General features: G+C 40.9%; 1 protein-coding gene across 1 annotated transcript in view; it reads right to left on the bottom strand.

Annotated features, from left to right (window-relative positions):
- Positions 1 to 8,763, bottom strand: part of FDX1 (ferredoxin 1) — a 33,041-nt gene extending 24,278 nt beyond the window's left edge. The window contains exons 1-2 of the mRNA XM_077893410.1: positions 8,422 to 8,763; positions 3,157 to 3,281 (exon numbers count right to left, since the gene is read on the bottom strand). Coding sequence (XP_077749536.1) covers positions 3,157 to 3,281; positions 8,422 to 8,585 — 289 coding nt within the window. The 5' untranslated portion in view covers positions 8,586 to 8,763. The remainder of the gene's footprint in view (positions 1 to 3,156; positions 3,282 to 8,421) is intronic.
- Positions 8,764 to 26,668: the final 17,905 nt, after the last annotated feature.

Below are 26,668 nucleotides of genomic sequence, written 5' to 3'. Positions count from 1 at the left end.
ATTTCAAGTTTTTCAACAGCATAAAAGTTACAAGTTCCAATGCACACAAGTAACAGCATGGTTCACCTGCTCCTGTCAAAGATCAGGAAACACTTCTATTTATCTGCTGAAGTGGCTCCAACCATATGGCATTAGCATAAACAACAGTCTATAATTCACCATGATTGTCAGCTTTAAAATTAAGTGAATCTCTTCACATTTTAAAAATGGGGATAGATTCACACAATTTCAAACACTGCATAGAATATGAAACTTCAATATTTTCCTATCACCCTGACTTTATGTAATTCATGTTTGCATAAAATGTAACCACAATATAGGTCTTAAAAAGCATAGAAATGTTATTGGTAGTCACAGAGTAGTATAATGGATGAATTTTATTTTACATGTTTATTAAATTTTTCAAACTTTTCTACAGTGGATATACATTGATTTTTTAATCATAAAACAATGTTACTTTCTGTGTTTATACAGATTTTTATTTCTTACCCCAATTTTTTAATTGTAGTAAAATATACATAACCTAAAATATACCATCTTTTGCCATTTTTATGTATACGAGTCAGTGGCAGTAAGTACGTTAATTATGCTGTACAACCATCACCACTGTCTATTTCCAGAAGATACTCTTCATCCCAGATTCTTCCCTTAGTCTCTGGTGACCTACTTTGTCTCTCTGAATTTGCCCATTCTAGGTAACTCATGTACATGGAATCACAGAGTATTTGTCCTGTTTTGTCTAGCTTACTTCATTTAGCACAAATGTTCTCAGGGATCATCCACGTGGCAGGTTGTATCAGAATTTCACTTCTTTTTATGGCTGAATAATACTCCACTTTATGTATATACCACATTTTGTTTATCCATTCACCTGAGCACTGTGAATGCTGCTGCTAAGAACACTCCTGTACCTACGTGTACCTACAAGTATCCCAAGTATCTGTTTGAGTCTCTGCTTTCAATTCTTTGGGGGATATACCTAGAATGGAACTCCTGTATCACAAGGTAACTGTGTAACTATCTGAGAACCTGCCAAACTGTCTTCCACAGCAGCTGCACCATTTTACATTCCCACCAGCAAGGCATCAGGGCTCCAATTTCTCCTCGTCCCTGCTAACTCTTGTAATTCTCCCATTTTTCTGACAACAGTCATCCTGATGGATGTGAAGTGGCATCTCATCATGTACACAGATTTTTATATAGAACAGACTAATGCAAATATTTATAACACTTTCTTAATATCAGATATTACTCTGAAGACACATATTAATTTAATCATGAAAGTCCTAGGAAGTTAGTACTATTATTATCCTTATTTGATAGATAATGAAAGTGAAACACAGGGAAGGTTGGTGATTTTGTCAAGTCAGAGATATTAAAGTATGTCACTACAGGGGCACCTCGGTGGCTCAGTCAGTTAAGCATCTGCCTTGGAACACAGATGTCTGCATTTTTAAAACTTTTATAGAGGTTCTGAAACTCAGTCCCAACCAAGAACTACTGCATTAGACTAAAAAATTCCTTATAATTAGAACTTTCTCAACTATTTCTGTGACAGGTGTTCACACAGGAAAGACTTTTCTTAGGAGAAATGGCAGAAAGGAAAAAGCGGAGCTTTGGGAGGTAGAGCTTGGGTTTGGGTCCTAGATCCTTTCACTGATTCCATGTATGACCCAGGGAAAATTAATTTCTCCGAGCCTTATTTTCCATATCTGTAGACAGAAGTTTAAAAGAACAAATCTAATTCTCAGAGTTGTTACAAAAACAGATGACATATGCTGGAACGTCATATGCACTTGAAGAGCAGTTGTTATAATTAACCCTGAAACTGACGTTAAATTTAGAAATTCAGCAAATATTATGCACCATCAACTCTGAACAAAATCTGCTCTGTGAGGTACCTAAGCAAGAGCTCACCATCTCATACCGGAGAGGGGCGTTCTCCTTGAAAAGGAACACTGTGATGAGCATTAACATAGACAGGAATGCTTATTATATGACAGGAAAATGGAGGAGGAGAAGTAATTCTGGTCTGGAAAGCTCTCTTAAAAATGCGATGTGAACAGTGCTTTGAGAGAAGCACATCAGATATACTCCTTGGGCCTTACTGCAGACCAATGGTTCTCAAACTTAACACGTATCATAATCATACAGAGGACCTGTCAAAACATTGCTGGGCCCTCCTGCAGACTTTCTGATTCTATAGGCCTGGTGTGAGGCCTGAGGATCTGCACTTCCCAAGTGACACCAATGCTAATGGTAAAGGGAACCCCCTTTGAGAACCACCACTCCAGAAAGAGAGTGTGCTTGAGCAAAACTATTAGGTTGTAAAAAACAAAAGAAGACTAAGGAAGTGTCACAGACCGAAGATGTAATACCTAAATGCAACATGGGCTCCTGGATCAAATCCTAAAACAGAAAAAACATTTGTGGGAAAATTCTATTAAGTCTAGAGTTTTTGAGTTATTCAACTAATGTTAATTTCTGTGTTTTGATTATTATACCATAGTAATATAAATTGTTAACAGTCGGAAGAAGTGAGCAAAGATTATATAGGAAAATTGTTTTCTGAACAAAGATATTTCCAAATATAAAGTTAAAACCAAAAATCTAAGTCAAAACTAACTACTCTTCTGTGATACAACATTCATTATCTCTAACCTGGTGCTTTCTTTTTTTTTTCTTTTTAAAGATTTTATTTATTCATGAGACAGAGAGAGAGAGAGAGAGGCTGAGGGAGAAGCAAGCTCCACACAGGGAGCCTGACGTGGGACTCGATCCTAGGATGCCAGGATCACGCCCTGGGCTGAAGGCGGTGCTAAACCGATGAGCCACTGGGGCTGCCCTAACCTGGTGCTTTCAACTCCACTTTCCACTCCCAGCTTAGGGCACACAAGTCATCATCAGTAATCAGGCAACAGACTTTGGGGCACATGGTTAATTAAATGTACAAAGAAGAGAAACACAGCATCACTCATATTCTTTATAAATGAGAATTTAACACTAACAATCCTGAATTTTAAAATTTTAACATATTTTGAATTTTAATGTTTTACTTAGCATGCTAACAGTTAAAATTCTGCAAAAAAAACCACAGAAAGTTGAAGCCTACTTAATGGTTTCACTTATACATTTTAAGGAATGTTTCATACTCACCAAAGCCATCAATATCTAGATTGTTTTCAATCACAACATCTAGTAGAGAGTCACCAACTTTTCCTTTGGCTGTTAACGTCTCACCGTCACGGTTTACAAAGTGGACTGTTACTTTATCTTCTGAGCTGGAAAAGGAAGCAGTCGTTTTTATTTTTAGTGATTTCAAGATACTTGAAAATAATTGTTTTCAGAACTTGTAAGGCCAAAAAAATAGGGTGTGTACATAGGTGCACATATGCAAATATGCTCTTTATAGTATTTTCTTACCTTTCCATTTGAGGAGACACCACAAATCAGAGGGATGTCTATGTACCAATCTGGCAAAGAGGAAGCTCTACCTACTACCTTAAAAGAAAGAGCAACTACATTCCTATCAAGGCCACCTGTTGTGTCACCCCAAGGGTCACGGTCACATATCAGTCGCGTGAAAACATTTAGCAATCATCAATCATGAAATCTATGTTGCTCTTACACAGTCCTCTGAAAAGTAACATCTCTTTATGTAGTGTCCCTAAAAGATGAGACCATGGTAATGGAGAGCTTTTAAAAAGCAAATCACTCTGCTATCAATACAACACCTGTTGTACAAGTATCTGACAGGCACTGTTGCTGAGAGGCAGCAGTCTGATTGTTTTCTAAGCATTTAAGTATCTCATTTTGGTCCACATCATGTACTCAAAAATCAAAGAAACTTAGATTTGTATTTGTTTGAATCAACGGGAAGATAGATATAACGTCTCTTACATGTTTTATTATAGAATATCATATTATCCATCAGAGTTAGCCAATGGACTTAAACTCCTTTCCCTTCTCACAAGTATCATTCCAAAATCTGGGAAAAGAAATAATATTAAACAGCCAGATGCTTGTCATCCACCATTGGTCATTTTTAATTTTTACCTCGTAACTGAAAAGATGTACTTCAGCTTAAAATAATTAGTTGCAATTTTCACTACAGCCAATAGATGGTAACAATCCATCAAAGGAAACTTTAATGTAAGTAAAAGCCTAGAATTATATAATTCCAAATTATCAAGTCCAATTATCTTATTTTACAAATGAAGCAACTGAAAGCCCCTTTCAAATAATGCCCTCCCTGGTAATTCAATGCTGAAAAAAGAAAATTCTACAAATTAGAAATGATCATATGTGTGTGTGGTGTGTGTGTGTGAGTGAGTGAGTGAGGGAGAGAGAGAGAGAGAGAGAGAGAGAGAGAGAGAGAGAGAGAATGCCCCTCCAAAAGGGCCTGTGCTCTCCAACTTGTTTTCACAGCCAAAAAATACTTTACAAGTGAGTACTCCCGAACATTATTCATGGTTTCCAACTAGACAAGTGGCATCTCTGCCTGGCCGAAGGCTGAGAATGAAGATACTCTGGAGGCAGGGACAGACCACTCTTGTGGTTACTAGAAGAGTAGAGACTAAAAATGGAGTAGACACTGACCTCAGAGACATGCAAGGGGCAGAAATAGGAGGTTCTGGTGACCAACTATATAAGGAAGACTGAGAGAGGGAGAAAACATTGAAATCTCCAGCTCTGGCACAAAGGGCCCCGGTTTAACCTAGATTTAACAGAGACGTAACAGCTCTGGGGAAGATGGAAAGGCGTTCAGGTCTAAATCTGTTTTAATTGAGTTAAAAAATATATATTAAAAAAATAAAAAACAGATGAGAATGTGTGGAAGCCAGATGGAAATAGGGGTCTGCGTCCAGCACTGCAGTCTAGGGATCGGACACTGACAAATGCCAGTGGCTAAAGCTGTGAGAATCCCATCACTGATGTGTACCACTGAAAGCCAGAGGTCTTACCGCTGGAACACTATACAGTTAAGTTTACGGCATGGAAATCTCTTTTATAGCAGACACCTCTTCTGTAAAACCAGCGTAACATCTAGGTTCTAGTTTTGACAGTGGAGGCAAGGTACTTCACGCAGAGGAGAACTCAACAAATGCTGATTAAGAACTTTAAGGCCTCCATCCTGCTGTTGCTAAAAAGCCTAACCTATGTATTAAAGGTGTACCATCCCCAGAAAAATACTGCAGAGTAAGAGCAATAAAAGGTTTGCCAAAGGATCCGAGAGGAAGCAGAAACGAGAGAGGAAAGGTAATCCTGCAGTCGACAGTATGGAATGCAAGAATCAGATGTGGATTCTAGTTGCAGTTCTGACACATGCATGAGAGGACCATGGGAAGCCACTTACTGCCTAGTGGATGAGATGGGGACAACAGTGACTTCACCACACTCTTGAGACAATGGAAGTCAAGTCTGGGGAAACGTTGTTCCTTAAAGCATCATACACAGGTACTTTGCCCAAAAAACATTCTCCATTTGCTATCAGCAATTGGCATTAGTGGGTTTTATATTTTTCCCCCAATTCTAAGAACTAAGCAAAAAGCTGTTCCCCAGAATAGGACTTCATGCACTGAGAAATAAATACAATCCTTCTAAATCTTCTACCATCATCAACTAATCAGTCAGCATCAAAGCAACTCTTCCCTTCACTTGCTACCGTTTCCTACTGCCATTTATTCTGCTCAACCACAGCAGACACTTTAACAAAGGTGTCATGGACTGTGGTGGTTAAGTTTGTAAGAGACCTCTCATGGGGGGGGAGTGATAGCTGCTGATACCCACCTTTTCACCATACAGAGTGGCCCAGGGGGTAGTTGGTCCAAGAAAAGGGCCCCTTCATGAGTCCCTACTTTCAGAGCCACCATAACTCTTCCAAATGACCCTATGGGCTAAGGAATTGTCAACTATTACGGTACTCAAGAAAGCAAGTGAAAACTACGGGAGTTGTAGGTTCCTAGTCTGCCAGCTACTTAATATGAAATTTGTATTCCCTACCCCACCTACCTCCCAGAATTTTCTTGAGAGTGAAGTACAATTTTTGTGAAAACCCTTTGGAATTGAAATCACTACAAAATATAAAGTATTGTGTCGGGGTGTTCTGGAGCAAAAGGATTTTCTTCAACTCTCAGTTACTGATAACTTAGCTACATGCTGAACTTCCCAAAACGGAACTACAGCTTCCAGGCTTCTCCATCCGGCAGAACTTTGTGCAAATCAAAGATGTTCTATACTGGGCAGCCTGGTGGCTCCGTGGTTTAGCGCCACCTTCAGTCCAAGGCATGATCCTGGAGACCCGGGATGGAGTCCCACATCCCGCTCCCTGCGTGGAGCCTGCTTCTCCCTCTGCCTGTGTCTCTCATGAATAAATAAATACAATCTTAAAAAAAAAAAAAAAAAAAAAAAAAAGATGTTCTATACCTGCAACGTCCAATACAGTTGCTATGACCCCATGTAGCTGCTGAGTACTTGACATGTGTCCAGTGCAACTGGAATACTGAATCTTTTCATTGTATTTAACTTACATTATCTTAAATAGCCACATTTCGACTAACCATAGTCGAAAACACAAGTCTCAATAGTAAGAGCTGGAAAGTCTAGCGGTAGCTCCAGAGTCTGTGATACAAGGCACAAGGCCATCCGTTGAAACTGTGCCAATGAGGACGAAAGCAAGATTATGAGGGAATAGAACAGATGTGATTCCCTTTAAAACAATTTGGTATATCCAAGTTCAAACTTAATAAATTTGGGGGAGACAGTCCCGCATTTACAAAAGCATTCACGTTCCCTTTATTTTTTTAAGATTTTATTTATTTATTCATGAGAGACACAGGGAGAGTGGCAGAGAGAGAAACAGGCTCCTGGCAGGAAGCCTGATGCGGGACTTGTTCCCCGAAGCTGGGATCAGGCCCTGAGCTGAAGGCAGACGGTCAACCGCTAAGCCACCAGGCATCCCCACATTCCCTTTAAATACTAGCTTCGTAAATATGTTTGATATACGTCCCAATTTATACACAATTTTTCAAGAATGTATCAACTGTAGAAAGCAAGACATGCATGTAGAGAGGTCAAGGCAGGGAAGTCTCAGGGAAATAGGGACAAATAAATCTGGCTTGCCTTCCCCATTATCTCCCTCATAGTCCATTCAACGACAATTTCTTGAGAACACATTACCTAATAGTAAGATTAAGTTCTCAGGGAACTTATCAAGAAACCAGACAAGGCAGCATACAAACCCAACACTCTCTCCTTCCAGTTCTTCTATCCTGCTACATGACAGCAAGAGATCAGAGAGCTGTTCAGAGACCTGCATTACATGAGGCTCTGCCACACTGCCACACTCTGAAAGGATGAGTAAATTTTCTTTGTTACATCGAAGGGGATCGTGTATTTGAAAAATAAACATATCTCCAAACTATAAAGCTTCAAGACATCTGGGGGCAATTTTTTCACATCTCTTGCAGCATTTAACACAAAACAGAGCACTGCGGGCTTAAGGAGCTACTGCTAACAGTGGCATCTTCTGGGCCCACCCCATTTGCCAGGCAAGGCTACCTGTATTACCTGACTACTCCTTCAAATGACCCTCTGAGGCCTATACTAGTGCTATGCTCCAGTTACAAACGGGGAAACTGAGGGGCACCTGGGTGGCTCAGCGGATGAGTGGCTGCCTTTGGCTCAGGTCGTGATCCCAGGTCCTGGGATGGAGTCCCGCATCAGGCTCCCTACAGGAAGCCTGCTTCTCCCTCTGCCCACGTCTCTGCCTCGCTCTGTGTGTCTCCCATGAATAAACAACAAATGGGGAAACTCAGATCTACAGTGATGGAGGAAGTTAGGCATCAAGTGGGGGAATCCCGCTTAAAACCCTGCCTTGCCAGTCCAAGGCGAGGCTCTTACCCGCTAGAGCTCAGGGAGGGGCGTCCAGGGCCTGAAGGGCACAGGGCGCGTGTATCCTAAACAGGCGTTCCCCTGCCAGGGAGCTGTACACACAATGTCCTAACGGGGCCGGGGAAAGGTCCAGGACGAAAGCTGCCGGCCGGGACACCGGGGGGAGCATCCTACGAAGGTCACCGCAGCCTGCGGGCAAAGCAAAGGTCGGCGCCGCGCCAATCCCCGGAGCTGGGCGGCGGCCGCGCGCGGAGGACCCGGGGGCGCTGGGAAAGGGAGGGCCGGGCCCCGGGGAAGGAAGCCGCGGCGCGACCCGAAGGGAGCCACGGCCCCCGAGCAGCGCCAGGGCCGCCGCGGGCGAGGGCCGAGCGATCGCGGACAGCACCCGCGACGCCGGCGGCCGGGAAGCGGCGGCCGAGCCAGAGCCCGCGACGCCGGGCCGCGGCGCCCGCGCCCCCGCCCGCACCCGCGCCCCCGCCCCCGCCCGCGCCCCCGGCCGCCCGCATGCGCACGCAGGGCCGCGCTCACCTGCTCCGCGCCGGCGCCGACGCGCTGTGCGTCCGGGGCGCCCCCGCGCCGCCGCACCGGCCCGGGACGGCGCGGGGTCCGGCCAGCAGCCCCCAGCGGCGGGCAGCGCCGCCGACGCTCAGGAAGGCGGCGCGCAGGAGCCCGGCGACTCCCGCGGCGGCCATGGCCGGAGGTCGGGTGAGTCCCGGAAGCGACGCAGGCCGCACGGCAGCGGCCGCGACAGGCTCGGCGGGTGCGGGCGGGCCGGACGCCCGGGGAGGCCGCGGGGAGGAGCGCGGCGGCGGCGGCGGGGTCCCGCGGGGCCTGTTCGTGCGGCGGCCGCGGGCTGCGCGCGCCTTCCGGGTGACCTATAAACCCGGCGGCGCCCCCAGGGCGGTGCCTCCCGCTGCCGGTTCCCACGCCTCCCGGGTGGGCGTGGCCTCGAGGGGGCGGGGCTGCGCGCGGGCCGAAGCGCCTGGGGTCCCGACTCACCTGCTGGGTGCAGCTCGGCGCAGCTCGGTGCACCTCCGTGCTCGTGGGCGTGCGGGAGGAATGAATGGTGAAAGCCCGACGTGCAACAGAAAGATACGGGGAGGGCACCAGGGTGGCTCAGTGGTTGAGCGTCTGCTTTCAGCTCAGGTCGTGATCCTGGGGTTCTGCGATCATGCCCTACATCGGGATCCCGGCGGGGACCCAGCTTCTCCCTCTGCCTAAGTCTTTGCCTCAGTGTGTGTGTGTGTCTCATGAATAAACAAATAAAAAGCCCTACCCCCTCCCCGCAAAAAAAAAAAAAAAAAAAAGGAAATATAAGATAAAACGACTCACAGGGAACAACACCACTTCTGTTACACGCACTTCTCTCTCCTCCTCCCTTTCAAACAAAAACGAAGGTAGGCGATTATCATCCCCGAGTTGGAATTAGGGTAAAAGGGAAATCTGGGCATTGGCAAAGGACAGTAGGAAACCTCACAGTGCCAACAGACTCCATACCCAGAGGAACAATAATGAGCATAAACTATAAACGATGGCAATAATGAACAAACTCGAAGATACTGGAGAAAACAGCTAATAATCCACGGTAAATAAATGCTTGTTCAGTGCATGAAATCCATGAGTTTGGAAACTTTTTGATGAACTGAGTTTTTTTTTTTTTTTTAAGGCTTCTACAAAACCCAAGAAGGATGAATTTAGAAATACATGTTATCTTGATTGATACATTATGGTGGAAAGAGCATGGGCTTTAAGGTCAGAAGTAGCAATCAGTGTTCAAATCCAAGGTCTACCACTCTTGACTCTGAGACCTTGGATAAATTCTTCTCCTCGAGGATCAGAGTTTCCAAAACACTTCAGTACAGATAAGATGTTCCAGTCTCCAGGGCCATTCTGAGGGTTACAGAAAAAGAGGCACAATGGCATAGTGCGTCACAAACATTAATGCAATGACTTCCTGGGCCCCCTCCCTAAGGCCATCTTTAAAGATGCTAAAGGCCAAAGTCAAGTGAATATTGCAGATTTGCTAAACACAATAAATGGATTTTTGAAGAATATTCAGAGCAAGAAAGTATAGGCCTGAGTAGTTTCTGGAGACAGTGTGTGCTGGGCATTGAACCTGATTCACAGAGAGAGGGCAGACGTTTGGCTCCCAGATTGCCTAAATTTTCCCATAAAGAGAAAGACTTTCAGGCCAGAAAGGGCACAACAAACCCTAACAAGTATTTGGAAAAAGGAAGTTGTAAAAGAACAGTTACTTTTTTTTAATATGAGATCAAATCTTCAAAGTGAGATGAATTCTAGGAAGAAAATGGGAAAGGATGGGAGTGCAGACCTTCTCTCTCCTCTCAACAAATCCAACTTCAGGTGGGTTATGGGGCTTCCAGCTTTGTGCTTGGTGGAGTAGTTTGTATACATTTTTCTTTCTTAGTAGCCCCCATACTACTAATTACAGAGCTTTGAGCATATCATGTGGTCAGTAAAAATTTATGAATAAATTAATGTCGTCATGTAACTTCTGTTAGTAATCATGGCAATTCATGAAGCAGTTACATGAAAATTAGAAATGGAAAAAATGATCTCTGGTTTTCAAAGATGGCTATGGGTTGATTCCAAAGATTACGAATATCAGTTCAGCAGTATTCCAGAGGGGATTTATAAACTTGTGATGCCTGAACACAGATTTAAAAAGCAGTATAGAATTACTAAGGAAAAGCTTCTGCCTATATATTTCCCCATCTTATAAAATTCCCATCTGCAGGGTACCTGGCTGGCTCAGCCTGTAGAATTCATGACTCCTAATCTCAGAGTAGTTAGTTCAAGCCCTACCTTGGGTGTGGAGCCTACTTAAAAACAAACAAACAAACAAACAAACAAACAAAAAAAAACTTCCACCCTTCCATCTTTCACTCCTGTCAAAATCCATCCATATTTTGAAGCTCATTCCAAATTCTGTCTTCCCAATGAAGTTGTGCCTGTTTATCCCAACAGATCATCCTCCCCACTGCTAAATGCCTGCTAATTCCTCTATTCTTGTAAGACTGAGAGTACCTGTTATTTCAAACAGAATAATGTTTGTGGAGAGTGCTTTATAAACTGAAAAGTATCATAAAAATTGAGATTCAGTGTTTACTGAGCACCTTCTCTGCATTTCATGGTACCATGTGCTCCATCACACATACTTCACAGAGCTCCTCTTGACAGAAGCTCCCAGAAGTAAGGATGCTGTCTTATTCATATTCGTGTTCCGAGCACCTGGCATAGTGCCTGGCACAAAGCAGCCACTTAATGTCTCTGTTAAGGGCAGCCCTGGTGGCTCAGCGGTTTAGCGCCGCCTTCAGCCCAGGGCCTGATCCTGGAGACCTGGCATCGAGTCCCACGTCGGGGTCCCTGCACGGAGCCTGCTTCTCCCTTTGCGTGTGTCTCTGCACCCCCCCATTAATAAATAAATAAAATATTTTTTAAATATTTTTTTTTCAAATTTTTATTTATTTATGATAGTCACACAGAGAGAGAGAGAGAGAGAGGCAGAGACACAGGCAGAGGGAGAAGCAGGCTCCATGCACCGGGAGCCCGACGTGGGATTCAATCCCGGGTCTCCAGGATCACGCCCTGGGCCAAAGGCAGGCGCTAAACCGCTGCGCCACCCAGGGATCCCAAAATATTTTTTAAAATAATGTCTCTGTTAAGAACTGTATTAGGAACATTCACAGTTTTTTCTCATTTCATTATCAAAGCAACTCTGTAGAGTAGATATGCCTTTAACCAATAAATGCCTTTAATCAATAAATATTGACAGAAGCAATGTGTAAATCACCATGCTAGTGTTAGAGACACATCAGTGAATAAAATAATCCCTGCTCTCTTATTTTACAGATGAAACTGAGGTGCCCAGCAGTGGCTTTCTTAGAGTCATACTGCTAGTGAGTTGTAGATCCAGACTGTACATCTTCCTGGTCAAAAGACCAGGGCAGAAACACAAGAAATGGTATTTTTATTCTTTTTATTATGTTATGTATTTACAGATATCATTCATATAATTTTATTTTATGTATATATTTTTTAAAATAGGGAGAGAGCATGGGGAAGGGAGAGAGAGAGTCTTAAGCAGACTCCACACCCAGTATAGCATCTGACACAGAGCTCAATCTCACAACCCTGAAATCATGACCTGAGCTGAAATCAGGAGTTGGATGCTTAACTGACTGAACCACCCAGGAGCCCCTATTATTAGAAGTTATTAATGTGTATTTATTTAATGTCACATTTTTCAACTCTATATTCGATAGTAGATGCTTAAGATTCTAAAAGGTCCATATAATTTAGGGATAAGGTCAGCAATTATCTTAATTTTTTAAAAGGAGTGCAAAATTAGACCTAAGTATATTTCACCCCAGGAAATTACTCCACTCCCAGAATATGGCTGATGATATTGGTGTGTTTCCTAAATTTAAAGATACAATTGATATTAAAATTAATTGACCTTCCTGCCTGCAGTCTTGTCTTGCTCGAAGACATCCTCCATCCTGCCAGTGGGCTGATCCCATTAAAATACTGATACGATTGTGTTACTTTCCTGATGAAAATCCTTGAATGACATTCCATCACCATTTTTTTTAAGATTTTATTTACTTATTCATGAGAGACACAGAGAGAGAGAGAGGCAGAGACACAGGCAGAGGGAGAAGCAGGCTCCATGCAGAGAGCCCGACGTGGGACTTGATCCAGGTTCTCCAGATCACGCCCTGGGCTGCAGGCGGCGCTAAACCAGTGCAACACCGGGGCTGTCCAATCACCATTTTTAATAGAATAAAATAGACTGCTCAGCTGGACACTTAGCTTCCCTCAAGCTCTGCCTCCACTGCCCATCAGTCCTGCATCAGGCCTTTCTCCTCAGCAGGTTATGTTGGTTATGTTGGCTGCCTGAACCTGGCTGACTTCTAGCCAGCTTCTAGGACTCTAGTCCTTGGAGGAACCATTTTCTGAAATGTGCACCTTTGGGAACCTTACGCACTAGAAATCTCTCTGTCACAGCTTGTCTTTCAATTGTTATATGCAAATAAGAGCTTGAATCAAGTGACTTGCTCAATTTCAGGTCCCGTTTCTTTGTTAAGATGACTTTTTTTATACTTTTTCACTTTTTAATGTGTCCTTCAAATGTTAATAGTTGTCTTTTTTTTTTTTTTTGTCATGTTAGCCACTCCTAATGAACAATGTGCTTGCACTGCAAAATGCAGGTGTTCTAATTTTAGCATTCCTTTTTCATTGATCACCTAGACTACTTCTGTAGGCAGACTTGCCTTCATCTTCTATTCAGATCTGAAGTAAAACCTGTATGGGAAAGCAGGATAAATGCTGGGTTGTTTCCCTTTATTTATCTGCTATACTTACAGGTTTACTCATATTCTCTTTATTCAAAAGATGGTTTAAAAAGTTATAATCAAGGCACCTGGGTGGCTCAGTTGATTAAGCGTCTGCCTTTGGCTCAGGTCATGATCTCAGGGTCCTAGGATTGAGCCCCACAATCAGGTTCTCTGATCAGCAGGGAGTCTGCCTCTCCCTCTCCATCTGCCTCCCCTGCAGCTTATACTCTCACTTGCTCTCTCTCCCTCCCTCACATAAATAACAATCTTTAAAAAAAAATAAAAAAGTTATAATCTTCTGGGGCACCTGGGTATTTAGTTGGTTAAGCATCTGACTCTTGATTTTGGCTCCTGTCAGGATCTTAGGGTCGTGAGATTGAGCCCCTCGTTAGGCTCCACACTGGCCATGGAGCCTGCTTAAGATTTTCTCTCTGCCTTCCTCCTCCTTTAAAAAAAGTTATAGGGATCCCTGGGTGGCGCAGCGGTTTGGCGCCTGCCTTTGGCCCAGGGCGCGATCCTGGAGACCCGGGATCGAATCCCACATCGGGCTCCCGGTGCATGGAGCCTGCTTCTCCCTCTGCCTGTGTCTCTGCCTCTCTCTCTCTCTCTCTCTGTGACTATCATGAATAAATAAATAAAATCTTTAAAAAAAAAAAAAAAAAAGTTATAATTTTCTTGGGATCCCTGGGTGGCTCAGTGGTTTAGCGCCTGCCTTGGGCTCAGGTCATGATCCTGGAGTCCCGGGATCGAGTCCCACATCAGGCTCCCTGCATGGAGCCTGCTTCTCCCTCTGCCTGTGTCTCTGCTCTCTCTCTGTGTGTCTCATGAATAAATAAGTAAAATCTTTAAAAAGGTGTTATAATTTTCTAATAAATGTATATTTCACCTAAATTTTCAAACTATATTGACATAAATTTTTCCTAGTATTATCTTTTTAAAAAATCTCTGATACATCTATATATTGCTTTTTATATTTCTTATATTATTTTCTGAGTCTTCATTTTTCTTTGAATAACTTAGCAAAAGTTTGTTTTATTGGTCTTTTCAGATAACAGCTTTGGACAATGATTTTCTGTGCTATTTCTTTATTTTCTAATTTTACTCATTTTTTATAGATTTTATTTTTAAGTAGTCTCTACATTCAGTGTGGGGCTCCACTCACAACCCTGAGATCAAGAGCCATACACTCTACTGACTGAGCCATCCAGGTGCCCCTTATTCATTTATCTTTATAATTTTTTTCATTCTACGCTCTTGGGATTTACTTGTTTGTTCTTTTCCTAATTTCTTGATCTAGATACTTAGTTTATTAATTTTCAATTTGGTTTTTATTTTTTATTTTATTTTATGTTTTTGAAGATTTTATTTATTTATTCATGAGAGACACAGAGAGAGAGAGAGAGAGAGAGGTAGAGACACAGGCAGAGGGAGAAGCAGGCTCCACGCAGGGAGCCCGATGTGGGACTGGATCCCTGGTCTCCAGGATCAGGCCCTAGGCTGAAGTCGACGCTAAACCGCTGAGCCACCCAGGATGCCCTCAATTTGGTTTTTAAAAGAAGTATTTATCTAAGTATTTCAGTTTCCTCTAAATAGTGTGTTTGACTGTGTCAAGAGTTTGAAGCATGGTATTTTCTGTATTGTTCAGTTTAAGTATTATCAGATTTCCATGCTGTTTATTCTCTGGTGGTGAGGCATTTGGAAGTGTTTTAAATGTCTGAATGTACAAAGGTTAGAAGTCAATAACACCGCAGAAGCAAAGATCAGTGAACCTGAAAACATAGCAATAGAAGGTTTCCAGAATGACATCCAAAGAGAAAAAAGACTAGAAAAACATAAGAACATGATGGTATCATTGGGCTGTTGGACAATATCATATGGTCTAACATATTTCTATTCAGAGTCCCAGAGGGAAAGAGAATGAGACTGAAATGAAGACATGTTTAAACCAATAAAAATTAGTAGAGCTATTACTTTCAGACTCATTGAAAGAACTTAAGAGGTTTTTTGGTAGGCAGCTTCTGACATGGCTTCTGTGATCCCCACCTGCTGAGATTCACACCTGGGTATATTCCTCTCCTCTTGAGTGTGGCTGGACCTAGTGATTGCTTCTAACAAATAGAATACAGCAAGAATGATGGGATGCCACCTCTGCACTATGTTATAAAAGACTGTGAATTCTGTCTTGTTGATTCCCTTCTTCTGTTGCCCTCCTGGTTTACATGCTTTGGTGAAGAAGCTGCCATGTTGCGGACACTCACATGGCAAAGGACTAAGGCCAGCCTCTAGCAAACAGCCTGCAAGGAACTGAGACCTCTGTCCAGTTATCTAGTCATAAAGAACTAAATCTGGCCAACAACCATTTGAATAAGCAGGGAAACAGATGCATCCTCAGGGGAGCCTTGAGATGACTACATCACCAGCTGACACCCTAATTGTGGCTTCTGGGGGACCCTGAAGTGGAGAGCCCAGCGAAGCCATGCCAGATCCAGAAACAGATAACAAATATTGTTTCTGTTCATTATACTTTGGAGCAATTTGTTACGCAGCAGTAGCTAATACAATGTTCTTCAAGAATCATGAAATTGAATCGGAAAGGAAGGACTCAGAGGCAAGAAGAAATGATAAGCAAAAAATTAGCGACCATATGGGTAAATCTAAATAACAATTGGCTGTACAATAATAACACCAAGTATGATCTCATGAGAAGATAAAAATAAAAGCAGGATAGACTTACATTATTGCCAATATGTAATTAGTAATAAGACTGAACATAGTATTGACACAATCCTCTCTCTCTTTCTTTTTGGTAACAGAATATCTTGCAAGGACTTTAGCGAAGCAAGTCTTACCAGCTAGAGACATTTCCCAGCTTCTTTTACAGGTAGGTGTGTCCCTTTAACAGCTTTTGCTGAAGCCATGCAAGTAGAAGTGATGCGTGCAACCGAATAACCTTTTTATTTTTTTTATTTTATATTTTTTTAAAGATTTTATTTATTTATTTGTGAGAGACGCAGAGAGAAAGGCAGAGACACAGGCAGAGGGAGAAGCAGGCTCCCTGTAGGGAGCCTGATGCGAGATTTGATCCCGGGACCCCGGGATCACACCCTGCACCAAAGGGAGATGCTCAACTGCTGAGCCACCCAGCGCCCCTCGGATAACCTTTTTAAAAGGAAGCTATTCTGTCTGTTTTCCTTTCTCACTAGCTAGAAAATGACAGCAACCAGGGTGATCACATGAGACGCAAACACAGAAGCTGAATATTGGAGATGGCAGCCTGCCAGAACCAGTCTCCCAGCCTGGGGTCCTGCGTGGCTCTGGGAAGCAGGGTACCATCCCAGCCCACCTTGGAGGTGCTTCGTGAGACAGAAGTTAACATTTATGCTACTGAAGGTACTTACTTTAAAGACTTTGTTACAGCAGCTTAGCCTCGATCCTGACAAATACATAATTTAAGCTCCAAAAGAAAGAATAAAAGAAGGGAAAAAAACATTTTAAAAGCACAAATTTTAAAAGAATAAAATGAAATCTTGAAAATAAGTCCCAATATATCCAAAGTAAATGGATTAAATACACCAGTGAAAAGACATACTTTCATTTAGGATATGAAAATTCTGACTCTAGACATCTCAAAGAGATATCAAAATTATAAAAGGTATAAAAGGATTTAAAAATACAAGGTAAATGCAATTAAAAGATAGTTTATTGTATTGCTGTCCAATTAAAGGGACTTTTTAAAAATTCAATTAAATAGACCAGGAAAAAAAATGCATTATAAAGACTAAATGGAAAAAAAAAAACTAAAAAAAAAAAAAAAAAAAAGACTAAATGGGGGTCACTAAAAAATCCTAAGCATTTAAATTAAGCTGGAATGTTCAGCAACTCTAAACCTATAGATATCTAACAACACAGCATATATTTATGAATATATGTTATATATAAAACAGTTTCATGGGAAAATAGGCAAATATGCAGTCACACAGGGAGATTGTTAACATACTTCTTTTGGTAATTAATAGATGAAACATTCAGTAAGGCTAAGAAATTTGACACATGGAATAGCCTGTACTTAGTTAAGTAATCCAGTTTTCCAGTTAAGTACAGAGGGAACACTTATAAAAATTTACAGTGTCCTCAGTAATAAGTGTCAAGCAAATTTTTAAAAAATGATACTAGAAACCACGTCATAGTTGAAAATAAAAATAAGGGTTATTTACTTTGCTCTAAAATATAGGAACTTCAGAAGATAGAAGCTTTCTAACTGGATTTACCTGTAGGTTAACTACCCCTGAGATATTTATAGAATTCTGATATTTTAATGTTGTCATATTTTGTTTTGGATTGTATTATAGTACAGGTCAATAATGTGCATTGGTAGCACTTTATTCACACTATTACTGAGAAAGGTGACCTGCACAATGTTAATTCATTTTCATTCAGTTTTAAGTTAAGAAGAAATGGCCAGAAATTCTTTCAACTCTACAATTTTAAAAATTCAGTGTAGGCTATGTTTTTAATTTCTGAAATTTGGGTCAAACTATTTCTTGTCAAAAGTTTGCAGAGATCTAGTGGCACCAGGCATAAGAAAAATCACCTAAGGCATTTATACATACATGTGTGAGGCAGAGACAGATTGAACATTGCCCTTGAGTGATACCAGTAACATGGTTTCCTTGCCAATAGCTCAAAAGTCATCTTTAGCCTCAGGCCTGGATTAAGTAATCTTAAATGTTTATAGAACAACAGACTGCCCATTGTACACTTAATTTATAGGGTCCAAGCCAGGAGAATATATAGTGTGTGGTGCTGTTCATTCACGATGTGTTATTTTGAAATATTTAGTACAAAACGTAGTAAATGAACTTAATTCTGTATCCTTACAAAAGATTACTGCCTTGATGTATTCTCTTTTGCAGACGTATCAAAATGATTACCTTATAATTATGTAGGTCAGATTTAAAATGGGACTCATGAGCTAAAATTGAGGTATCAGCAGGGCCACATTCCTTTAGAGAAGCTATAGGAGAGAATCTGTTTCCTTGCCTCTTCTGGCTTCTCGGGGCTCTAGAGGCCACCTGCATTCTTTTCTTTTCTTTCCTTTCCTTTTCCTTTCTCCTTCCTTCCTTCCTTCCTTCCTTCCTTCCTTCCTTCCTTCCTTCCTTCCTTCCTTCCTTTTAATTTGGGAGAGAGTGAGAGCAATGGATGAGCATAGGTAGAGAGAGGGGCAGAGGCTCTGCTGAGCAGGGAGCCCAACTGGGCCTCAATCCCAGGACCCTGGGATCATGACCTGAGTTGAAGGCAGACGCTTAACCTACTGAGCCACCCAGGTGCTTCTTTTTTAATTTTTATATTTTATTTTATTTTTTTTTTCATGTGCATTCTTTGGTTCACTTCTAGCTTCAAGAAACCAGCAACAGTTGGTCAAGTCCTGATACCATTACATCTCTTGGATCTTTCTTTCTTTTTTATAAATACTTATTTATTGTAAGTAATCTCTGTCCACAACATAGAGCTTGAACTCACTATCCCAAGATCAAGAGTTGCATGCTCTTCTGACTGAGTCAGCCAGGTGTCCCTCCCTGACCTTTCTTTATCATTTCTGTCTTAGCACAGCAGGAAAGGTTTTTACTTTCAACAACTCGTGTGACTTGCTGAGGGCCATCTGGATAATTCAAGATAGTCTCCATTCTTGAGGTCTCTACTTCTAATAACACCTGAAAAATCCCTTTTGTCACATAAGGTAACATACTCACAGGTTCTAAGAATTAGGGCATGGACATTTATATGGGCCATTATTTTCCCCTCACATTTGAGTTTAAAAATTAAACAAGTTCAGCACTAATACTAACCATGAGGGGATCCTTTCCATCATCACTCTTACTTTCTGGGCTGAATTTTGACCACTATCCATTAATGAAGGCTTCAAGACTTTCCTCAACATATAGAAGTGATGTGTACTGTATCTACCAAAGATTTTCCAGTCACTGAAATGTATTACTAACTAGACGGTAAATATGATAACAGCTAACATATATTGAGTACTTACTGTGCTCCAAGCACTCTTCTAGGTGCTTTACATGTTTTGAGTTATTTAATCTTCACAAAAACCCTATGAGGTGGGTATCACCATCATTACCATTTTACTGATGAATGAAGTTTGGTGCAGTTTATATTTAAATTAAATGAGGTTTAGGGTATTACCAAAAGAAATGATACCAGATGACCTTCAATATAGTAGTTTTTATAATACACAAACACAGAAAATGTACTACGTATTTTATATTATGTTCTATCAAAAATGAACTTATTCACCTTTAGATTTGAGAGAAAAACATAGAATGGAATCTATACTTTTCATTTCTTTGAATCTGAAAGAAATGCATGTGCTAATGTGTGAATATGTGCTTGTGTACATCATTATGATTGCCTATATGTGAAGAGAGATTAAATCAGAGATTAGTTAAATGAACTATGGCACTGTCCTGCAATGGAATAATATGCAGCTGGAAAAAAAAAGTAAGTGAAGTTCTTTGGGTACTGATACACAGTGATTTCCAAGATATGTTGTTAAGATATACTGAAAAAAAAAAAGTGAGTATAATGCATCATCTTTTGTGTAAGGAAGAGGAGAGGGGGCACCTAGGTGGCTCAGTTGTTGAGCATCTGCCTTTGGCTCAGGTTGTGATCCTGGGGTCCTGGGATCGAGTTCTGCATTGGACTCTCCCCAGGGAACCTGCTTCTCCTTTTGCCTGTGTCCCTGTCTCTGTGTCTCTCATGAATAAATAAATAAAATCTTACAAAAAAAAAAGAAAGAGAAAATGAATATTTACATTTGTATGGCTTGAATTTGTGTATATAAATACCAGAAGGATAAATAAGAAAGAAAGAAATGGAACAGCAGGGGCAGAGTAGACAGGGTCAAGGCAGGGAGCAAGACTCCTCAATGTGTGCCTCATGATAGGACTTTAACTTTTGGACAGTACAAATGCATTATCTACTCAAAACAGAACCAAACAAGGTAAGTACAGCTTTGAAAAGAAACGATTCCTCTTTCTGTGGCTCACTGCTTTTTCTGAGCATGCTGTATTTTTTGATAATCTTGCATATGAACTCAAAGCATTTAGAAGCCAGAGCAGGGAAAGACATGCAACATTTCTCCTGTGAGAAAAAACCTAGAGCCAGCACATTAGAAGAAGCGGAACCCAGAAGAGCATAAAATGGCAAAACAGCATCATTTCCTAGGCAGCAGGATCTCAGTGGTACTTAAACATCTGTATACATTGAGAAAACATAGGGCCTAATGTCAAGTGACTTGCCACAGTTGCTTTTTTTTTTTAATTTTTATTTATTTATGATAGTCACACAGAGAGAGAGAGAGAGAGGCAGAGACATAGGCAGAGGGAGAAGCAGGCTCCATGCACCGGGACCCCGACATGGGATTCGATCCCAGGTCTCCAGGATCGCGCCCTGGGCCAAAGGCAGGTGCCAAACCGCTGTGCCACCCAGGGATCCCCACAGTTGCTCTTCTAATTTGTGAAGACATTAGGACAGGAATCCCTGGACCCCTAATTAACAATTTCAGTGTTTATGTCTTTATATCATGATGCTATCTATTGATTATAGTGCTGCCCTCTCTAATGAGGTAAAAATAAGGTGTGTAAAGTACTTTAAGCATTTGGACATATATTAACTACTTTAATCATCACATTATATATTATGATAAGGTAGTATCACTTAATAGTTAAGGTCATAGGCTCTGGAGTTAGACTTTGAGTCTTTGCCTCATTTCTTACTATGTGATCTTGGACAAATGTCTTCTCAAGTCTCTTCCTCATCCATAGGTTGGGAATATAACAGTACTCACTTCGGAGGATTGGTGTGTAGAGTAAATGTTACACATGTAAAGGACTTAGCCAGGCACCCAGTAGGTGCTCCCTGAGTGTTATTCTTGTTATTGCTTTTGTTTTACTGATAGAAATCTAGGTAGGTGAGAATGGTTGAGTAGATACTCAAGGGCACATAGGTTGCAAGCAATGGGTCAAGAACTAGTCTAGATTTTCTCACTTTAAAGTATCATGCTCTTTCCATCCCTAAATAATCCATAAATTCCATGTGTTTGATTTTCCTCTAACTGTAGTAGTTTTTCTGCTTTGACTTGCAAAGCAGTCAGTGTGAACCTTTGCACAGAAAAGGGAATAGCTCAATGTGTTTCAGTAGGAGAAAAGGAAAAAACTCATGTATACAGTCAGATATGATTTTAGTGTCGTCACAGGATCTAACAGATTATATATAAATATTAATTATTTTGTGTATGCTAACATTTCTTGATGTCTAATTGGTTAGAAAAGATTTTCTTCACATAAAGCATTTTCATTCAGATACATAAATATAGTTTTATAAATACATAAATTATGTAAATATATAAATTATATATATAATTTACAAATATATATCATTTATATTTATATATCTGTCCTTACATATAATGTAAATCATTTCAGATTTAAGTTAAATTTATATAACATAATATATAACTTACGTGCAAATATGGTATACAGTATATTATATAAAATTATATACCATGCATATAAACATTTGCATATTTAAAATAATTTTAAAATGATTGTGCAGCTGAGTAATATTCTGTTGTATATATACACCACATTTTTTATCCCATTTATTTATGGATGGACATTTGGACTTTCCATATGTTGGCTACTAAAAATAATGTTGCAGTAAATATAGAGGTGCATACAAGTTTCTGAGTTAGTGTTTTCGTTTTCTTTGGATAAATTCCTAGTAATGGAATTACTGGATGTTATGGTAATTCAATTTTTAACTTTTTGAGGAACCTCCCTACTGTTTCCACAGTGACCATACCCAGCTTGCATTCCCATTAACAGTGTATGCAGAAAGGGTTCCCCTTTCTCCACATCCTCACCAGCACCTGTTGTTTCTTGTGTTTTTTATTTTAGCCCTTCTGACAGATGTGAGGTGGTATCTCATTGTGGTTTTGATTTGCATTTCTCTGATGATGAGTGCTCTTGAGCATCTGTTGGCTATCTGTAAGTCTTCTATGGAAAAATATCTATTCAGGTTTTCTGCCCATTTTTTAATTGGATTATTTGGTTTTTTTGGTGTTGAATTGTATTAACGTTCTTTATATATTTTGTATATTAACCCCTCATTGTATATATCATTAGAAGATATCTTCTCCCATTTGGTACATTGTTGATGGTTTCCTTCACTGTGTAAATGCTTTTTATTTTGGTATAGCCCCAGTAACTTGTTTTCATTTCCTTTGCCAAAGGAAACTTATTTAGAAAAATGATTCTACAGCTGATATCAAAGACATTACTGCCTATGTTTTCTTCTAGGAATTTTTAAGGTTTCAGGTCTCATATGGGTCTCTATTCCATTTTTACTTTATTTTTATAATTGGGGGGATTATTATTATTATTAGAGTCAGACTTCCACTCCATCACTTCATGAGTCAAGGTCATCACTGACCTCCACTGTCAAGTTTCAGTACTCCTACTTTAAGATCAGCAAACAGCATTTATCTTGTCAATGTTCTTTCCTTCTGCAAATGCCTCCTTCCCTTATCTTTAAGGACACATTTCTTGGTTCTGCTCCATCTCCTTTGCTGGTTTATCCTCATGTCTCCGAATCAGTTTGAAGATTGGTCCTCAAACCTTCTATTTTCCCTCTTTATGCTGGATGATCTCACAAAGGCTTCTCGTGTTAACATGTATACCTATATACTGCTGAAGCATAAGTTTATATCTGGCTAAGGCCTCTAGCCTGAATTCCAAATCTGGTTTTCCAATTACTTACTCAACATCTTAAATTAGCATGTGCTAAGTGGAATTATAGTTGACCCTTGAAGAACATTGGGGGGTGGGTTTAGGGGTACCACCCCACCCTGCACAGCAAAAATTCCACATGGAACTTTTGACTTCCCAAAAACTTAACTACTAGGTGCCTACTGTTGAGAGAAGCCTTATCGATAACATAAAACAGTTGATTAGCACAAATTTTGTATTATATGCTGTGTTCTTGCAATAAAGCAAGCTAGAGAGAAGAAAATGTTACTAAGAAGTCATATGGAAGAGAAAAAACACTTTTATCAGTACTGTACTGACTGTACTGTAAAAAATCTGCAAATAAGTAAACCCACACAGTTCAAGCCCATATTGTTCAAGGGTCAACTATATGGATTTCTGAATATCCTCCAGGAACTAAACTTTCTCATCCCACAGTCTTCTCTGTCTCAACTGATGGCAACTCTGTTCTCTGGTTTTCTCAGGCTGAAAACCTTGCAGTCATCCTTAAGGCATCCTTGAGGCCTTGCTCTATGTCTCATCCCACATCTGAGCATGTTGTCAGTAAATCCTGTCATTTCTACCCTTAGGATATATTAAAATTAGACTGCTTTACACTCCACCTGCTGCTACCCTGGAGGCAAACCACCATCATTTCTTGCCTGGATTATTGCGGGAGGCACCCCGTTGTATCTCTCTCTGCTTCTGCATTTGCTCTCTCTATAGTTTTTCTCAATACAAATTTTATTAAGAGTTTAAGTCAGATTATGTCATTCTGTCACCAGCTAAATTCCAAGACCTCATCTTTACTGCTCATCTGCTTATACCCACCTACCTTTGTCCCACATTTTTCCTTAAGCTCTTTCCAGAGCTTTTAACTCAGCCAAAAGACCCCACGGCACAGCATCCCTGATGGAAATTGCAACTATCCCGCAAGTGATAACACCTCCCTGAAGGGAGAGTCCAGTGGCCCAGATCATCCAGACCAGTTTTAGCTTAACTCCAACCTCACTCCCTGCGCAGATGGAGCATGGAGAGATGGACAGTTTACCTCATTACTATACTAAAATCTCTGCCCACAGAGGAGCACCAGCCTCATTTACATACTCTGCAACATCTAGGCAGGTTTCCCTAAGGTTTTTGTGTGACCTTGTGCCCCCCTCTACATACCATGACAGCGCTTCCTTCATAAATATTCATCCTAACCCCAAATAAAAGGAACCTGTTCGCCTTTGCTCAGGGAGTCACGGCTTTGGAAGTTATTCCCCACAATCCCCTTATTTACTGCAAATATTTTTCTTTGTATGACAATTCTACCTTTTGTAGTTTCTATATGTGACTCACCAACGAGCAAACTCATGCTGCTTAGTTCCCTTACAGTTCCTCTGCTCAAAATACGTGAACAGATTCCCATCTCATTCAATGGGACAGTGAGATCCTTACAGTGGCTCACAAGACTCGATATGGCCTGTCCCTTCTGCCTCCCTGGGCACACTTCCTACCTCTCACCTGTTTCTTACCTGGGCCTTTTCATCTGCTCTTCCCTCTGCCTGAAATCAGGCTTTCTCCCAGACAGCTACATGCCTTACTCCCCTACTTTCTTTAGATATCTTCTCAAATGTTACTTTTTCTAGTGAGACCTTTGCAAATCATAAAATAACAACTGCCCACCCCCATTCCCTATCTCCTCTTCCCTGCTTTCCAATGCTGTACTATATTTATTGGCTATCCCACACATATTATACTCACTTTATTGTCTGTCTCCACATCCACCCTTCTCCCACCTCCTAGGTGTGCTCTTCAGGAAGTTAGCAACTTTAATGTACTTACAGTAAGAGTATAGTAATACTGTTATTTAAATAAATCAATGTTTTGCCCATAGGAAACATTTAATAAATATTAGCTGAAAGAATTAATAAGCCGAAAATACTCACCCTTGGACTTGAGAGTAGAAGTAAAGTGAAACAGCCAGAAATGCAAATCTAAGTATTAGAAATATATGTATAGCCTGGTGGGCCAGATTTCCCTGGAATAAAGAGGTCACGGGACCAGAAAGCTACATAAGCTGTGTGCTAGACCCAGGTCAGCCCCTGGGATTCTAATAGTGGTAACAGTTACCAATGGAAGGTCTGCCAGAAAGGTAACTTTTGCATATTGAAAACAGTAATTGAGGATCAGTGAAAATCATTAAACAATAAAAATTCAACTGAGTAGCTTAAAAGATCAAATTGGCTTTATCAAATTATTCATGAATGGAGCACCTTCCATCTAGCAAATAGAAAGGAGCTCCTTTGAGCTGCAGAGAAGGAAAGGCAGAGAGGTAGCAAAAAAGAAGAAATTATTGGCAAAGAATGCATTGTTTCAGGCAAGGTCACCCTCCTAAGGGGAGCAGAAGGATCTATCAGTAAATTTCTAGTGCTGACTGGGAAATTCATGTTGACCATTAAAATTTACATATCTGTGGGTTGAAACCACAGTCAGGTTAGGCATAGTAAGTCTTGGTTTATTCACAAGGAGCCCTTGACATAAGTGACTCCATTTTTTTTTTTTTTTAAGATTTCATTTTTAAGATTTTTAAGTAATTTCTACACCCAATGTGGGGCTTGAACTCACAACCCCGAGATCAAGAGTCACATGCTCTACTGACTGAGCTCCATTTTAAACCTGTGGTTTTCTTTTAAGCAAAACAAATGGAAGGTTCCAGCTTCCATAAGCCTACACTAGCTAAAGTAATTAATTACTATTAAGGGACACTGGGACTTTCCTCCAAAAAAAGAAAATGTGTTTAGAAGAAATAATCAGAATCCCTATAAACTCCTTCTATCCAGAAATAGAGCTTGACAGAGTCAAAATTAAGTATAATGTTAAGGGAAAGTGTATTCAATTTCCACTTAATTTGAAGATTGCCAACAAAGCCATAATGGACAGACTCAGGCAGCATTGGCTACTTTCATTCAATAGATGGAGCCAGAGTAGAAAGGAAACCGTCTGGCAGATTGTGAAACTGCACAGAGAGGGTTCTGACACTGGGAGTCTACTGCGGATTCCAGCCCCTGTGCGACCAGTAGGCACCCACCCAGGGCTCTTGCCAGTCGCCAGTCAGTTGCCTGGGGCGGGGGTGGGGGTAGACGGGTTCTTTCGAGGCCAGTGATGAAAGTGCTTCTGCCTTAAACAGCTCTTGGCCCCACTTGGTCATTCTCATGCTTCAGAATGCAGTGAATCCTTCCATGGCTTTCTTCCCTGCTCTCCCCCAGCCAAGCATCCTGTTCCTTTACTCACAGGCTAATCAGCAACTGTGATTACCTTTTGTTTACATGTTTGTTTGCTTTCCCTGCTAGAGGGAAAAAGTTCCATCTTACCGGACTGAGCCCCGCAGCATGCTCAGCACCCAGCAGACAGTTCTTGCCACATGGTGAATATTTAGTAAATATTTGTTGAATGAATTCATTGGAATTCTGGGTTGTTTGAAGTGCCAGGCACTATACCAAGGTTTTTACATATATTTTCTTCCATTTTCTCTCACGAGATAAGCATTTACTGTGGAAAAGCTAAAATTTAAGGAGGCTGCATAATTTGTCCCCAAGGTCACATAGC

This window comes from Canis aureus, chromosome 3 (genome assembly GCF_053574225.1).
Source record: "Canis aureus isolate CA01 chromosome 3, VMU_Caureus_v.1.0, whole genome shotgun sequence".
NCBI lineage: Eukaryota > Metazoa > Chordata > Mammalia > Carnivora > Canidae > Canis > Canis aureus.
This window is presented reverse-complemented; position numbering and strand designations above follow the sequence as displayed.